The sequence below is a fragment of the Oncorhynchus tshawytscha genome, linkage group LG10, assembly GCF_018296145.1.
Source record: "Oncorhynchus tshawytscha isolate Ot180627B linkage group LG10, Otsh_v2.0, whole genome shotgun sequence".
In the NCBI taxonomy this organism is placed as follows: Eukaryota; Metazoa; Chordata; class Actinopteri; order Salmoniformes; family Salmonidae; genus Oncorhynchus; species Oncorhynchus tshawytscha.
This window is the reverse complement of record NC_056438.1, coordinates 40,552,354-40,571,114: the sequence shown is the minus strand read 5'-3', so window position 1 is coordinate 40,571,114 and position 18,761 is coordinate 40,552,354. Positions and strand designations below refer to the sequence as shown.

General features: G+C 38.6%; 1 protein-coding gene across 2 annotated transcripts in view; it reads right to left on the bottom strand.

Annotated features, from left to right (window-relative positions):
- puf60a (poly-U binding splicing factor a) overlaps window positions 1-18,761 on the bottom strand; it is an 82,767-nt gene that overhangs the window by 4,505 nt on the left and 59,501 nt on the right. For both annotated transcript variants that reach the window (XM_024403974.2, XM_024403975.2), the window contains exons 9-10: window positions 17,958-18,063; window positions 9,366-9,607 (exon numbers count right to left, since the gene is read on the bottom strand). In XM_024403974.2, coding sequence (XP_024259742.1) covers window positions 9,366-9,607; window positions 17,958-18,063 — 348 coding nt within the window. The remainder of the gene's footprint in view (window positions 1-9,365; window positions 9,608-17,957; window positions 18,064-18,761) is intronic.

Sequence of the window (18,761 nt, the reverse complement as noted above, 5' to 3'; positions counted from 1 at the left end):
GAAAGGTTAACGTAGCCTATTTAAAAGATATTTCCAGCTCTCTTTTCGATAACCACTCGGCGTGAAAGGATTTTTAAAAAATCCTCTGATCCGGTGGAATTGTCATAAAATAGGCCTACTTCTTATCCCTTGTGCAAATAGCCTACAGCTGTCTGTGTCTGTCTGTCCTGAGCTCACTGGCATAGGAAACTGAGGACCCAGAATATTTTAGAAAATGTTGCAAGATTGATAGTGCTAGCTTCAGGCCGGACCCAAGTTAACAGTTGATATAATGTTTCATATTCCTTGCAGACAGGCCATGCATAGCCAATGTGAATTGTGTGCAAAAGAGCAGAAAAACAAAAATGGGGATGAGGTATGGAAGTTGGTTGGGATAATTACAGATGGGCTATGTTCAGCTGCAGCGATCGGTAAAATGCTCTGACAGCTGATGCTTAAAGTTAGTGAGGGAGACATAAGTCAACAATGTCAGTGATTTTTGCAATTTATTTCACTGGAAGACCAGTGAAATATACCTGCTGGAGCGCGTGCTACGGGTGGGTGTTGTTATGGTGACCAGTGAGCTGAGAATGGGAGGAGTTTAACCTTGCAAAGACTTATAGATGACCTGGATCCAGTGGGTTTGGCGACGAATATGTAGCGAGGACCAGCCAACGAGAGCATGGTGACAAAACGGATGGCACTGTGATAGACTGCATCCAATTTGCTGAGTAGAGTGTTGGAGGCAATTTTGTAAATGATAACGCCGAAGTCAAGGATTGGTAGGATAGTCAGTTTTACGAGGGTATGTTTGGCAGCATGAGTGAATGAGGCTTTGTGGCGATGTTTTGCGTATCAATTCATAAACCATGTGCCATGGAATGGGTACATCGAAAATCTCTTCCCAACTATTTTGCAATTTATATGGCACAGCTGTCAGTTTTTTGGTCCTTAAATTAAATTGGTATATGTTTTTATTTATCACACTTTTCTTTAACCATTTATGTTCTTTAATACAGGGCCGACATACAAGTTCCTTACTTTTTTCCCCTTCTACTTGCCTCTTCCATTTTTGTGGTAATGCTATAATTAATTGGTTGTAATTTTGGGTAGAGCAGACATTTCCATGTCTGTGTTAGCTGCATGTGTGACATAACTCCACCAGTCCTATTTATGATATCATTCACTAAATTTATACCTTTGGTCGGTCATCTGTTTGCTCACTTGGCTTTCGAAGACTTTTGGGCAGGGCAGGATGGATATAGGTCTGTAACATATCATTCATCTTTAGGAATCTCAGATTACAGCTTCTGTAATAGGAGGGCAACAATGGTGCTAATTTTAGGAAGAGAGGGCTGTTGGCCCAGCTGATTTATAGGGATCCAGTTTGCAGCTCTTTCAGAACATCAGCCAGGTGGAAAGCATGGTCAGCTGTTGGCCGAGGTTTGGATAGCCAGGTGGAAAGCATGGTCAGCCGTAGAGAAATGCTTATTGAAATTCTCAATTATCATGGATTTATCGGTGGTGACACTCAGAGGAGGTGAGAGCAGCTGAGAGGAGGTGCTCTTATTCTCCATGGACTTTACAGTGTCCCAATTTTGGGGGGAATTAGTGCTGCAGGATGCACATTTCTGTTTGAAAAAGCTAGCCTTTGCTTTCCTAACTGACTGTGTGGTTCTTGACCTCCCTGAAAAGTTGCATATTGCGGGGACTATTCAATGCTAGTGCAGTACGCCACAGGATGTTTATGTGCTGGTCAAGGGCAATCAAGTCTGGAGTGAACCTTTCAAAATGCCGATGTTTATTTAGTTATGGATCCATAATGAATTACTATGGGAATAAATATCACTGAATTACAGAAATATCCTCCAATCCTCTATATGTAATTATTGGCGGAGAGTCACGTCATATTTTCCTATATACTGTAGGCCTACCGTAGGTGACATGAGTCCCACTAGTGTTGAGTAATGTGCTGTTAAAAGGGGTGTAGGTCTTATTTAAAGAGCATATTGAAGTTATAAGCAATAGGATTTGAAGCAATAGCCTACAACTATTTTAGCACTGATTTGCACTGCTCTGAGACAAGCATGGGGACTGGTCTTGATCAATCAATGAGATTTTTTATTTTCACTTAATCTCCATGTGGGTATTGGTTAGACTAAAATGTGAAAATTAGGGTGTAGAAATGTTATGCTCTTAGTGTAACCTTTAACTAGGCAAGTCAGTTAAGAACAAATTATTATTTACAAGGAAAACCTACTCCTTCCTTCCCTTCGGGTCTCACGCGTGCCCTACCCGCACAACATGTGGATTCTTTAGCTAAATAGCCCCGTACTGTACTGCCTACCGTCATGTTGTACAGCGCCATATTTTCTTAACGGAAACCGAGGTTTTTTCCCCGTTTTTCTTGGCATTGAAACACCATAATATTTATCAAATTAATTAAGCAAGTACCTACTCATTCCAGGATTATATAAAAAAAAAAACTTTTCTACATTGTAGAATTGTATTATTATTTTTTAAAACTTTATTTAACTAGGAAAGTCAGTTCTTTTTTTTCAATGAGGGCCTCGGAACAGTGGGTTAACTGCCTTGTTCAGTGGCAGAACGACAGATTGTTTTTACCTTGTCAGCTCGGGGATTTCCTTCTTGCAACCTTTCGGTTACTAGTCCAGCGCGCTACCCCGCCACGACAAAAAAGAGTGAAAACATCACAATTATGAAATAACACATATGGAATAAGTTATTTACAATGACAGCTTAATCCTCCTCCCCGTCGGGGAATTGAACCACGCTCTCCCGCATTTTCTAGTACAGCAATTATTGAAGGTACTTGAGGTCACCGAGAAAGTCTGGACATGGCCTGCTCTCCCTTATATAAGGAATTAGGCACTTTCTCATGTTTACTGCAGTATGTATTGTAGGCTATGTTTACTTGTCAGACTGGACAGTGTCCTAATAAACAAATGCAGGTGACTTATATATTCAAAAGGCTTTAAATGCTTTATTATCCAAATGTAAAAGCATAGAATGTACAGTACTGTATTTCTTCATCAGCATCTTTTATGCTTTTGTTAATAAAATGATAAAAATAATCTTTCAAAATGCAGATGTTAATTTAGTTATGGATCCATAATGAATTACTATGGAAATAAATATCACTGAATTACAGAAATATTGGATCGAAGTTGTCTAATGAAATACTCTTTTAAACACATGGTCACATTGTATAGTGTCATCATGGCTATTAGCAGCGCTATATTTTGGCTTTTATAAATATTATTTTGGCCTTATTCAGATTACAATTGCTCACTGTCATTTAAAAAAAAAATATAATCTCAAAAATATCGTTACATATAGCCTTCCCACTGTGGACGTCTATTTCAGCACCATTTCGCGGATTTTCAGTTATATTCCATGATATTCTTAAAATATGTGCTGACAGAATATAAGCAAGTGATGTCTGCTAAATAATCATATTTCTGGAGAAACCTAAAGAACAAACTGGCTTTATTTACAAATTAGTGAGAATGTCTCACCCCATGTTCAAGAAATTACTTTTTCCTCGCTCACTTTAGGTTAAATGAAAATGAAATCTCCAAAATATTATTATTATTAATTCATTTAGAATTATGTGAAAGCCCCTTAGATATTCTCATAGATACTAACGGAAAATGCCCCTTAGATATTAATTTAGAATCCTCCAATCCTCTAATTATTGGTGGAGACTCACGTCATTGAAAAAAATATTTTTAGGTATACTGTAGGCCTACCATAGACAAAATGTGTATTGGTTACACTACAATTAGGGTGTGGAAATGTTATGCCCCTTAGATATTCATTTAGAATCCTCCAATCCTCTTATGCTGCGGCCTACTCCCTAACGTCACGTTGTACAGCTCAATATTTTCCATTCCATCCTAACGGAAAACCTGAGGGTTTCGTTTTTTGTTTTTCTCGGAATAGAACCACCATAATATTAATCAAATTAATGAAGCCAAATTTCTTAAAATCAATCCCACATACTATGTTATTACAAAAAAGGTTTTAAAGTCTCTAGTAATGCCAATACGGGAGACTATCAAATGCTTCTCAAAGTTGCCCTCAGGTGGTCAAACTAGCACTAACTAGCATTAACGTAAAAAATGGCTGACAATTAAATAACATTACATAGAATGCTGCAGCAGCCCGCAAGGTGTGCTGCAGTATGACGCAACTTTTAAAGGAGCAACCACTGTATATGATTAATGTGAGAACATTCCTAGAATGTGTCCACGATAAGTGTCCTTTTCCTCTCTCTCTCTCTCTCTTTCCCCCTCTCCATCAAGCTTTATGTTGCAACAAGCCGTCATATCTTGTCAGTCCACAAGGGACTTTTGTCTCATGTAAGTGTGTATGTCTATTTTGTGTTATTATTTCGTTATTAAATAATTTAATCAATTTGTGTAGTACTGAATAATGAGCAAAGGTTGGGTTTTTTGCAGATCCAAGAGGGTTACGAATGATCAGAATGTGACTGATATGAGGTAATGATTAATAAGTGACTTATTGCTAGATAAATTATATATAAAGTTAAATAATCTTCTAGAGTTTAAAGAGTTACCATCTCCCGAATTAAACAACTTCTTCCGTGATGTCCCAAATTCCTAATCTGTTAATTGTTACATGCTAAAAATAAATAACAGTCATCACATTAATGCAAGTCACGTCACGACAATAGACAGGTGTGTGCCTTTCCAAATCATGTCCAATAATTTAATTTACGACAGGTCCAATCAAGTTGTAGAAACATCTCAAGGATGATCAATGGAAACAGGATGCACCTGAGCTGAATTTCGATTCTCATAGCAAAGTGTCTGAGTACTTATGTAAACAAGATCTGTCTTTTTAATAAATTTGCTAAAATGTCTAAAAACCTGTTTTCGCTGTGTCATTATGGGGTATTGTGTGTAGATTGATGAGGATTTTTATGTATTTAATCCATTGTGGAATAAGGTTGTAATGTAACAAAACGTGGAAAAAGTCAAGGGGTCTGAATACTTTCCGAATGCACTGTAGCTGTGCAGCAACGCTCCTCATCCATTCTGACAGAGCTTGAGAAGATCTGCAGAGAAGGATGGGAGAAACTCCCCAAATACAGGTGTGCCAAGCATGTAGCGTCATACCCAAGAAGACTCGAGGCTGTAATTGATGCCAAAGGTGCTTCAACAAAGTAGTGAGTAAAGGGTCTGAATACTTATGTAACTGTGTTACCTTTTAATAATTTTTAAACATTTTCAAAAATTTCCCCAAAAATGTTTTCACTTTGTCATTATGGGGTATTGTGCGTAGATTGATGGAGAAAAAAAAAATATGTTTTAATACATTTTAGAATAAGGCTGTATCCTAACAAAATTTGGAAAAAGTCAAGGGGATTGAATACTTTCCAAAGGCACTGTAGATTTAAAGATCTATGTGTTTTGAGTTCCTCAGCTGGTGAATTAGCCTTAAAGCTGCAATATGTAACTTTATGGGAAAAAAACAACAGATTCACATAGAAATGTGAGTTATAGATCTGTCATTCTCATTGATGAAATCAACTCCTACGAAGCAGTAGATATGTTCTTTGTGCGGTAATTCTATTCTTCCTGTTCTTAAGTTTCGTTTTTGCATCTTTTACTTTAGATTTTGTACACCAGCTTCAAACAGCTGAAAATACAATATTTTGTGTTATTGAAAATATATTTCACAGCAGTTTAGATGGTACAATGATTCTCTACCCTTGTTTTGTCACAAACTGAAATTAGGAAAACTATTAGAATTTTAGCAATCAGGAAATGGAGCCATTTCTGCATATTGCACCTTTAAATTATACTGAACCAAAAATATAAATGCAACATGTAAAGTGTTGATTCGAAAATGTTCGAAAATCATAAAAAGCTTATTTCTCTGAAAAATGTTGCACAAATTTGTTAACACCCTTATTAGTGAGCATTTCTCCTTTGCAAAGATAATCCATCCACCTGACCGGTATGGCATTTTAAGAAAATGATTAAACGGCATGATCATTACACAGGTGCACCTTGTGCAAGGGACAACAAAAGGCCACTCTAAAATGTGCAGTTTTCACACAACACAATGCTACAGATGTCTCAAGTTGAGGGAGTGTGAATTTGGCCTGTTGACTGCAGGAATGTTCATCAGAGCTGTTGCCAGAGAATTGAATATTAATTTCTTTACCAATGTCGTTTTAGAGAATTTGGCAGTATGTCCAACCGGGCTCACAATAGCACACCACCTGTACGGCGTCGTGTGGGAGAGCAGTTTGCTGATGTCAACGTTGTGAACAGAGTGACCCATGGTGGCGGTGGGGTTATGGTATGGGCAGGCATATGGTACGAACAACAAACACAACTGCATTTTATCGATGGCATTTTATTTCAATTAACTGATTTCCTCATATGCACTGTAAAACATTGTTGCATGTTGTGTTTATATTTTTGGTCAGTATAATTCGCCTATGTGATGTTAGTGCACATAAGATGTAAGATGTAATTCCATCTCTATTGAAAAAACAAATACCATAACACTCAGGAGCCTATTTTCACAGTAAAATATAACCCAAAATTCATGACAATCACTGGATTAGGTTGCACATTAAAATATCTTGAATCATCCATTCCTGCTTGGACATGTAAGATGAAACAACTTATTTACTGAATACTAGAGGTCGACCGATTAATTAGGGACGATTTCAAGTTTTAATAACAATCGATAATCTGCATTTTTGGACGCTGATTATGGCCGATTACATTGCACTCCATGATGAGACTGCGTGGCAGTCTGACCAACTGTTACGCGAGTGCCGCAATCTTAACATAATCACTAGTTAACTACACATGGTTGATGATATTACTCGTTTAACTAGCTTGTCCTGCGTTTCAAATAATCAATGCGGTGTCTGTTAATTTATCATCGAATCACAGCCTACTTCGCCAAATGGGTGATTTAACAAGCGCATTCGCGAAAAAAGCACTGTCGTTGCACCGATGTACCTAACCATAAACATCAATACCTTTCTTACAATCAACACACAAGTATATATTTTTTAAACCTGCATATTAAAAATAAATTAATGTTAGCAGGCAATATTAACTAGGTAAATTATGTCACTTCTCTTGCGTTCTGTGCAAGCAGAGTCGGGGTATATGCAGCAGTTTGGGTCGCCTGGATTGTTGCGAACTGTGTGAAGACCATTTCTTCCTAACTAAGACTGTAATTAATTTGACAGAATTTGACATAATTATGACATAACATTGAAGGTTGTGCAATGTAACAGCAATATTTAGACTTAGGGTTGACACCCGTTCGATAAAATACTTATTTCACTGAAAGAATAAACGTTTTGTTTTCAAAATGATAGTTTCCGGATTTGACCACATGAATGACCTAAGGCTCGTATTTCTGTGTGTTTATTATATTATAATTAAGTCTATGATTTGATATTTGATAGAGCAGTCTGACTGAGTGGTGGTAAGCAGCAGCAGCCTTGTAAGCATGCATTCAAACAGCACTTTCCTGCGTTTGCCAGCATCTATTCGCAATGCTTGAAGCACAGCGCTGTTTATGACTTCAAGCCTATCAACTCCCGAGATTAGGCTGGCAATACTATAGTGCCTATAAGAACATCCAATAGTAAAAGGTATATGAAATACAAATGGTAGAGAGAGAAATAGTCCTATAATTCCTATAATAACTACAATCTAAAACTTCTTAACTGGGAATATTGAAGACTCATGTTAAAAGGAACCACCAGCTTTCATATGCTCTCATGTTCTGAGCAAGGAACGTAAACATTCGTTTTTTTACATGGCACATATTGCACTTTTACATTCTTCTCCAACACTGTGTTTTTGTATCATTTAAACCAAATTGAATATGTTTCATTATTTATTTGAGACTTAATTGATTTTTATGTATTATATTAAGTTAAAAGAAAAGTGTTCATTCAGTATTGTTGTAATTGTCATTATTACAAATATATATATAAAAATCGTCCAATTAAACGGTATTGGCTTTTTTTGGTCCTCCAATCGATATCGATATTGAAAAATCATAATTGGTCGACCTCTACTGAATACCATCTCAGTAGTCTATGTTCACTTCTTAAAAAACGAATAAAGGAATGGAAATTTCTTCATAAGATGACTTTATAATGTCTTCATAAGATGACTTAAAGAAATCTATTGCAAAAAAAAACATGTGACTCGTTTCAGGAAACTCGGCGTATGCCGAGCGTCACTAATTCACAGGAGAGCCATTTAAACAATTTTTTATTTTTCAAAATGAATTTTTTAGCAGAAATGCCTTCTGGAACATGTGAACTTTCATGTGCCTTAATAACAAACCATGCCATCTGAATATGCATATCCTTGGTTCTGTGCCTGAGCTCTAGGCAGTTAGATTTGGGTATGTCTTCAGGAAATTGAAAAAAGTAGGGGGGTAGTTCTAAGAGGATTTTAAGGAGAAGTCTATATAAGTATTTCATTCTGTGACTAACAATTGTATCTTTTATCAATGTTTATTATGAGTATTTCTGCAAAACCACCAGATGTTTTGGAATAAAAACATTACAGCACGTAATGCGCCAATGTAGATTGAGATTTTTGGATACAAAGATGCACATTATCGAACAAAACATACATGTATTGTGTAACATGATGTCCTATGAGTGTCATCTGATGAAGATCATCAAAGGTTAGTGATTCATTTTATCTATATTTCTGCTTTTTGTGACTCCTATCTTTGGCTGGAAAAATGGCTGTGTTTTTTAAAACTTTGCTATGACCTAACATAATCATATGTTGTGCTTTTGCTGTAAAGCATTTTAGAAATCGGACATGATGGGTAGATTAACAAGATGTTTATCTTTCATTTGCTGTATTGGACTTGTTAATGTGTGAAAGTTACATATTTCAAAAAAATATTTTTGAATTTCGTACGCTGACTTTTCAGCGGAATGTTGTCGAGGAGTTCCGCTAGCGGAACGCCTGCCCTAGAAAAGTTAATTGGGTAGACAAAGATTAGCTCTCCAGTTGGTACCAAAACACTCAAGGGCCATTTTCACTAAAGTGATGTTACAAGTTAATCAACTTTTTAATCAAGGTTACAAGTTAAATTACTTTCCCATTGTTCCTCAACTATGACGTACCATTTTGTAGCTCTAAGTCTCTACTTTTATCCAAAATAACAAACACAATTTCAAATTTTGCTACATAAGATCAAATTGAGCCAGTCGGTCACAAATATGGGCTAGTGCCACAAGGGGAAAAGGTTAGACTGGAGCACTGCTAACTCATCCACTGTGTTCAAGAAGAAGAAAAAAAACCAGGAACATTTCAACCCACCTCTTGCTTGCGGAGCAACTTCTGCATGACCATGTGTCTGGCGCTGCTCCCGGAGATGCTCATGTGCTCCTGCTCACTCAGCGGCTCCTGGCCCGTCCCGTCCTGCAAGGCCTCCTCCTCCACTTCCTTCTTCTTGGCCTCCTGGGCCAGAGAGGTGACCAGCACCGGTGGTAAGGCCAGCACTGGGTTGACCAGGCCCACCTGAGGTAGCACAGGCAAAGCGGGCCGCACTGGGGTTACCCCTGTAAGAGAACGGAAGGAGGCAGCACAAAAAGGTCAAACCCCCCCAAGGTTGGACAGCCAACAGAGGAGCCTCCCCAAGCCCTAAGCCAGTGGCAATGGTGGGAAAACCCCTCAGGGGCTTTTCCCAAGATAACTGGCTGGGTTGGCTCCTGTCTAGCAATGTTTAATTGTGACACGACAGCTCCCTGTCAAGTAAAAGGGTGCTATCGAACTGGAGCTAGCAATCATGGTATTGGAATGTTGTGTCCACTAGCAGGCTGTGACTGGACTGACCACGTTTGTTCTGCTGCATAAGGAACATTTCCACGTGATGTTTGGGGTTGGCAAAAGTTAGATGGCAAAGAAACTCTATAGCAAAGCCTTCCAAACCCCTTCTAAAGCTCTACCATCTATTCCAGGTAAATATGGTTTTCCTAGTCCATTAATCTTTGTCAAGTAAGTGTTAAAGCGGCAATCTGCAGTTGAATCAATAAATAAGCGTCCTCCCCTCCCTGATTCGGTAAAAAGCTGAGGGAGAGGGCTGGAGAAATATAACCACTCTCAGATGAATAGACAGAGCTATGGATGCAAAGACTGACCATCCAGGATATCAAAAGTATCGTTTTAACCAGTGTTTGTTTACATTTACTTTGATTCCAAACATTGGAGTAAAACAAGCTTATATATTTTGGGTTCTGGTGGAGTACATCAGTTGAACTAAGCTCAGGAGGCATTTATAAGTTAGTGCCTTCAGAAAGTATTCATACCCCTTGACTTATTCCACATTGTGTTGTGTTACAACCTGAATTCCAAATGGATTAAATATATATTTCTCTCACCCATCTACAAACACCCCATAATGACAAAGTTAAAATGTTTTTAGAGTTTATTGAAAATGAAATGCATACATTTCTAATTTCCATAAGTATTCACAGCCCTGAGTCAATAGTTTGTAGAAGCACCTTTGGCAGTGATTACAGCTGTGAGTCTTTCTGGGTAAGTTTCTAAGAGCTTTGCACACCTAGATTGTGTAGCATTTGCCCATTATTCTTTTCAAAACCTTCAATCAAATTGGTTGTTGATCACTGCTAGACAACCATTTTCAGGCCTTGCCATAGATTTTTTAATATAGATTTAAGTCAAAACTGTAACTCGGCCAATAAGGAACATTCACTGTCTTCTTGATTAGGTTATTTTCATGCTGAAAGGTGAATTCATATCTCGTGTCTGGTGGAAAACTGACTGAACCAGGTTTTCCTCTAGGATTTTGCCTGTGCTTAGCTCCATTCCGTATCTTTTTTTATTCTGAAAGACTCCCCAGTTCTTAACGATTACAAGTATACCCATAACATGAAGCAGCCACCACTGTGTGTGAAAATATGGAGAGTGGTACTCAGCAATGTGTTGTATCGGATTTGCCCCAAACATAACACTTTGTACTCAGGAAAAAATGTGAATTGCTTTGCCAGGTTTCTTTGCAGTATTATTTGAGTGCCTTGTTACAAATAGAATGCATTTAAAAATGTGTATATTCTGTAAAGGCGTCCTTTTCCTCTGTCATTTAGGATCGTATTATGGAGTAACTACAAAGTTGATCCCATCCTCAGTTATCACAGCCATTAAACTCTGTAACTGTTTTAAAGTCAACATTGGCCACATGGTGAATCCCTGAGCGATTTCCTTCCATTCCGGCAACTGAGTTAGAAAGGACACCTGTATCTTTCTAGTGACTGCTTGTATTGATACACTGTGGGTGGGGTACAGACATTACTCCTGAACTTATTTAGGCTTGCCATAACAAAGGGGTTGAATACTTATTGACTCTTGACATTTCAACTTTTCCTTTTTAATCATTTGTAAAAAATAATGAATAACATAATTCCACTTTGACATTATGGGGTATTGTGTGTAGCACAGTGACTAAAAAAACAAAATGTAATCCATTTTAAATTCGGGCTGTAAAACAGTAAAATCTGGCAAAAGTCAAGGGGTGTGAATACTTTCTTAATGCAATGTATATTCTGTATATGGATGTAGCAACTGCAGACTGCCCCTTTAAAGGGGAAAGGGAGGAGGGGCATGGGATGCAAACTAAACACTCCTTACAATAAAATGAATGTATTCAAATGAATCCCCCCCACCCTCTAACCACCCTGGTTGTAGCTTCTTAATGGTCATGTTGATGCATACCAAAAGTAAACTCCACAAAACACACAGGATCTGAGACTCACTGGCCAATAGGAATGAGGGGCTATGTTTATGAGGGGAGGGGCTAGAAACAGTCCTCTTCACACTTGGTTGGTCAGTGTGCAGCAAAGGGGAGGGATTAAGTGGCCACTGTCGGTGCGATTGTGGAGTCAAGAGAGGGAGGGGAAGAAAGGAGAGAGAAAAAAAGAGAGAGACAAGGAGAGAAGAGACAATAAAAGAGAATCTATTAGTGGAGTGGTCCTCCGACAGGCTATGTACAACTAACACACTGTAGGAGACAACAGCAGCCTGAAAAAAGTACAGAGGCAATTCCACTTCAGACAAAAAAATATCTATATGCACCGGTTTAATTCCTCATCTCGTTTTGGTTCCACCATATAACATTATAGGGTGTTAACAGATGGCATCACTAAGTGTAACGCTACACCAGCGGTGTCAAACTCATTTTACCCCGGGTGCCGCATTCGTTCTTCAACGAGGTCCGGAGGGCTGCACTGAAAATTGGTTATACTTCCTTGCCAACAAAGTTAACAAAAAAATTGTCCTCTATCCATAATTTTTCAAATTTTCGATGCTCCCTGACACTTCTAGCGAGCTGGACAGTCAAGAAACTATGAATATGGGTCCATTATTTCTACACAGTTTTGGTTTGTTTCTAGTCATTTTAAAGCATATTGAGTTCGTCCCCCCTAAAATATATATTTTCTATAATTTTTTTACTCAAACCAACCCGCGGGCTGGATTGGACCCCCTCACTGGCCAGATCTGGCGTGAGGGCCATATGTTTGACACCCCTACTCTACACAGAACTGTCTCTCTCTTCTTACTGAACTCAAAACAAAGTGAAAGGCATTGAGATGCCAATTGATAGTCATTTTGGGAGAATCGTTAAAACCCTAATAAATGCAATCTTTAATAAGAGTTTGTCAACAACCTGTAGTTGTTAATATAGGCAAAACACATTACTGCATGTTACTTCTCATCGTAATTTGGTCCCAAATATGTCAACTGAACAGCCCCTCTATTTGACTTAAAAAGACTGCTACAAAATTGCGCATTTACAGCGTTGTTTTGGGAAATGGCCTCTAAATGACCACATAACACAGCTAACATAAATCTTATAATATATGTTGCATAAGCTTGTCTGTTGCCAGTACCTGCATTTATCCAATTCATTCCCAATGACCCTACAACTGCCCAATTCTGCACTTACCTGGGTATCTGGCCTCTTTTCATACACACCAACTCACTGTCTCACTCTGGATAGCCCATGCAGTGAAAGGCATCCTAATAAATGCACACATTTCCCTCGCCAGCCAATGAGAGGCACATTGTTCAATGGTGGTGCAAAGAGGGTGTTTAAAAGTAACACTTATTTTCTTTCTGATTCAAGGCCAAACAAAAGGCTGAGTGTGAAAGCTGCCATGACCAGCACCTGCTCAACTCAATTTCTTACTGTCCAATCTTCCATCTTCCCATTTCAACTCAGTCCACAAAAGCTAGCCTGGTGGAACAAGCCTGATTGCTGCGTTCATCATTCTATTTCACTTCACATATTAGCCTGGCATTCGTCCTCATTGAAACTGTTTGAGCCATTGTCTGTTATGAGGGAATTAAACATTACTAAATTGGCAGTGATTGAATCACCTTTAACCAATCAGAGGACAGACGGGCATATTCAAAGCACTATATTTGGCCACAGGGTTTTTGACATAAACCCAGCCACTGTTTCTATTTGGAGCAGCCATTTTCTGGCATATTCCAAACACACATCTGTTGAAGAAAGGCCAGAGTGATAACAGCAGTAAAACAGAATCAGGCTGTTTACAGCAGCGATCAGATTCCTCTACCACCCCCCATGATGTCCTTTCAAATCGGTGAGGTTACCAGGAAGTAAGAGTTCCTCTTTCCACATCCCCTTTAATCTTTTGCTAAATCCCAAATGAACCTCCACAGAACTTCTTCATGGCCAGTAAAATGATTCTCTACACAATGACTGCTTGTTTTGCCACATAAACTGAAATTAGGAAAACTATTTGAATTTTGCAAACAGGAAAAGGCAGAGCTATTTCTGCATATTGCACCTTTCATTTGGCTCTATACTCCAGCATTTTGGATTTGAGATCAAATGTATCATATGAGACGACAGTACAGAATGTCAACTTTTATTTGAGGGTATTTTCAGACATACATTACCATTTAGAAATGAATGCACTTAATTTATCTGTAGCCAGGTGTACACATTTTCATTTGTGTATTAAAGTAGTCAAAAGTTTACAAGTTGGTCTCATATTCGTAGCACATGTCGCCACAAACTTGTTGGATACATTTGCAGTTAGTTTTGGTTGTGTTTTGGGAAATTCTTTGCCCATTAGGAACTGAATGGTGAATGGAGCAATTTTCTTTCTAAGTGAAATGTTTCTGAACACTTTGAAATTAATCCTGATGCCATGATTAAGAAAAATGAATGAATGAATGAATAAATCATTATTAATCACCAATACCAATAGGAGGGGCATCTAACTTTCTCACTCATCATTATTAAAATTGTATTTATGATTATCCATAATCTTGGTAGCATCCGCATTAATGTAGAAGTGTTCAGAAACATCTATTTTTACTTTCAATAAAAGTGACTTCAAAATGACAATACATTATTCACCATTCAGTTCCTATTATGGTAAAATATAATCCGAAACACGAACAAAACAAACTGCAAATACATCCAACAAATTTGTAGTCACATGCTTGATGTAGTCATTGGGTGCAAGGAACATGGGACCAAATACAACATTTTTGACTACTTTAATACACTATAAAACTATATGAATTTGTCAAAATACTTTCAAATGGCGAGACTAGATACTAGTGCTGAGCAATTAGTGTTTTTAAGGTCGGTTCGGTTTTGATATTAAACAAATAAAAAATGCATTATGTGGGTTGAATGCTACAACACAGAATAAAACAATTGATGGTATAACTGTCCACTACTATCACTTATTGGGCCCTAACCTTCATTTATTCACATTACTTAAATTATATGTATATTTGTTTTTGGTACGATGACTATTATTTAATTAATGATGATGGTAGAGACTGCCTATCACTTATTGATAAACTATCCTTTAGTCACATAACTTTACTTTAACCACTGTAGGTCTAAGCCCTTATAGCTCAATATCTACTAAGCTAACATACAGAATTGTTTTAAGATGGTCATAAAATGGATCATTTACCCACTTGATTTTGAATGAGGCATACACTACCAGTCAAAAGTTGTAGAACACCTACTCACTCAAGGGTTTTTCTTTATTTTGACTATTTTCTACATTGTAGAATAATAGGGAAGACATCAAAACTATTAAATAAAACATATGGAGTCATGTTTGGCTTGTAGACAGCTTTGCACACTCTTGGCATTCTCTCAACCAGCTTCATGAGGTAGTCACTTGGAACGCATTTCACTAGTCACTTGGAACACTTTTCTTAAAAGTTAATTTGTGGAATTTCTTTCCTTCATAATGCGTTTCAGACAATCAGTTGTGCTGTGACAAGGTAGGGGGGTATACAGAAGATAGCCTTATTTGGTAAAAGACCATGTGCAAATTATGTCAAGAACAGCTCAAATAAGCAAAGAGAAACGACAGACCATCATTACTTAGTTGAAGGTCAGTCCATATGGAAAATATCAAGAACTTTGAAAGTTTCTTCAAGTGCTGTCGCAAAAACCATCAAGAGCTATGATGAAACTGGCTCTCATGAGGACAGCCACAGGAATGGAAGACCCAGAGTTACCTCTGCTGCAGAGGATAAGTTCATTAGAGTTACCAGAAATTGCAGCCCAAATAAATGCTTCAGAGTTCAAGTCACAGACACATCTCAACATCAACTGTTCAGAGGAGACTGTGTGAATCAGGCCTTTATTGTTGAATTGCTGCAAAGAAACCACTACTAAAGGACACCAATAAGAAGCAGAGACTTTCTTGGACCAAGAAACAAGAGCAATGGGCATTAGACCGGTGGAAATCTGTCCTTTGGTCTGGTGAGTCCAAATTTGAGATTTTTGGTTCCAACCGCCGTGTCTTTGTGAGATGCAGTGTGGGTGAACGGATGATCTCCGCTTGTGTGGTTCCCACCATAAAGCATGGAGGTGGTGGTGTTATGGTGCGGGTGTACTTTGCTGATTAGTTATTTAGAATTCAAGACACACTTAACCAGCATGGATACCACAGCATTCTGCAGCGACACGCCATCCCATCTGGTTTGTGCTTAGTGGGACTATCATTGATTTTTCAACAGGCCAATGACCCAACACACCTCCAGGCTGTGTAAGGGCTATTTGACCAAGAAGGAGAGTGAAGGAGTGCTGCATCAGATGACCTGGCCTCCACAATCCCCCGACCTCAACCAAATTGAGATGGTTTGGGATGAGTCGGACCACAGAGTGAAGGAAAAGCAGCCAACAAGTGTTCAGCATATGTGCCCACATATGCTGAACACTTGTTGGCTGCTTTTCCTTCACTCTGTGGTCCGACTCATCCCAAACCATCTCAATTTGGTTGAGGAGGGCGGGTCCTTCAAGACTGTTGGAAAAGCATTCCAGGTGAAGCTGGTTGAGAGAATACCAAGAGTGTGCAAAGCTGTCATCAAGCCAAAGGGTGGCTATTTGAAGAATATAAAATATATTTTGATTTGTATAACACTACATGATTCCATATGTGCTATTTCTTAGTTTTGATGTCTTCACTATTGTTCTACAATGTTAAAAATAAAGAAAAACCCTTGAATGAGTAGGGTGTTCTCAATCTTTTGACTGGTAGTGTATATCAAAAAATAAAAAATAAATGTGAGCAAACATTGAATTTGGCCTTTACTGCTAGATCCCATAGAAACGCATTGAATAACACATTTGTACATGGCAAAACGGACAACTATCAATGAATTCGATGTATTTCGGTTAGAGATACCTAAGCAACAGCTCTCTATCGCTCTTCCTCTCCATGTCTGTCTGCTGGCCCCCAAGCAAGCCTGGGCAAGAACCAATGAGAACAGGCATCTGTAGGTGTAGATTGTAGTTGGTGTAGATCATTGTAGTCAATTACCACATTTTCCGCACTTAACTATGATGAATATTGATTAGCCTGTTGAAAACCACATCTTTCTACAACCTACCACAGTTCATGCTTGATTAAATTGAAGATGCCTAGAAACTGCTTCTCCAATAGAAATCCCCGATCACGCTTGTAGGGGATGTCATGGCAGCGTTGGCTAGCTAATCATGCGCAGAAACACAAGCTCATGTGTAGTCATCGGGTTTAATGGTTATCTCCCGCCGAACTGCGCATGTGCAGGCCGTCAAATCAAAGGCACTCCTTCGATATAAACTTGTTCTTGACGAAAATTAAAACATGTTAGTTTATCACTTTCACGAGGTTGGCGTGTTCAGTTACTTAAGACATTGGCTCGAATCAAGGTTGTGCGTTTAACTTGAGAAACTTAACAACAAAGAGTTTTATTTTCTCCAATTGACTTCCCAAATCCCAAACCCCTGTCTGGTCTGTCGAGTCTGCTTCGCGAAGCATTCCCAGAAGTATCGGGATGTTGGGTCTCTGGGTTTAGAAACTCTGTGATTAGATTTCTCTCTGGAGAAACGGTATGTTGCGCTCACAGAAAAAAACGAACAAAATGGAATTCAAATAAGTTATTTCAAAACCGTAAATAAACCAACATTTCGGGCTAATCACTCAGTACTAGTAGATACATAAAGTGCTTTCATTTCTAAATGGTAAAACAGATACAGTATGAAAATAGCCTCAAATAAATAATACATTCTGTACTGTTGCCTCAAACATTTGATCTCAAATCCAAAATGCTGGAGTATAGAGACAAATATATATTTTTTGCTTTACTGTCCAAATAATTGAATGTATATACTTTACTAACGACTCTACTCCAAACCCCTCCCAACTGCACAGGCATGGCCAAGGTCCTTAGTAGTAGAAACATTGCCATTAAACTTTTAGGAGCTTTAAAACAGTATACTTTATTCCCAATTGGAATTGTTGGTAGCCTGCAACCATGGAGGCTTGTTGGATGTGCATACACTTTTCTTTAAACAAACGTGTGTGTGTGTGGGGCTGGGGGTTGAGGTGCTTGGCTTACCTGTGATGACCCCCGGGGCCTGGGCTGCCATGACGGCTTGGGGCAGGCCACCCAACTGTTGAGAGAGGAGGGCGGGTCCAGCCAGCACCGATGACCCAACCGTCTCCTGGAAGAACAAAGCCAGACATGAGGGTACACCACCTGGACTGTGCCAGTGACGACAAGGACAGAAAATGAGAAAGGCAAAAAAAAATGTAGTGGGGATAGTCTGTCCTGGAAGACCAAGGTGTGCATTGTTTTTTGTTTTCTCCTCCAGCACATTAGTGCATTTTATATGGAGCACATCAGTCATGCGCGCATTCACGTGCGTACTTAAATTTGAAATATAATATATTGAAGTGAACACACGTAAAAAAGTGAGGAGTCGGGATCTGGGGCTCACTGGGGACACCCTCTCCCAAAGGAAGTGGGTAATGCAGCGAACTTAAAGTATCTGTCCAGTGTTCCAGATTTCAATGAAATATGACCTAAAATGTATTACAATATGTAATAAATAGATGTCCTTTCCAATTTTTTAAATTAAGGATGTTAAAAAGCAGTTTCTCTGTGCCCTGGTTTGGGTGCATAACAGGAAAAGAAAAAAAAAAACTGCTGATTTGCCTGCTCAGCCAATAAGATCCACTTGGATGTTCAAATGAGCTCCAACGTGGGGTCAGAGTCACTGCCGAACTACCCCGGCAGGCTTGCCCTTTGCTCATGCTGCAGCAAACCAAGTGAAATAGTATGGATGGATTCAGTATTTGGAAACGTATGATGGAATTACTAGGCACTTTACTAAAACAGCAATAAATACAGACTGTGTCA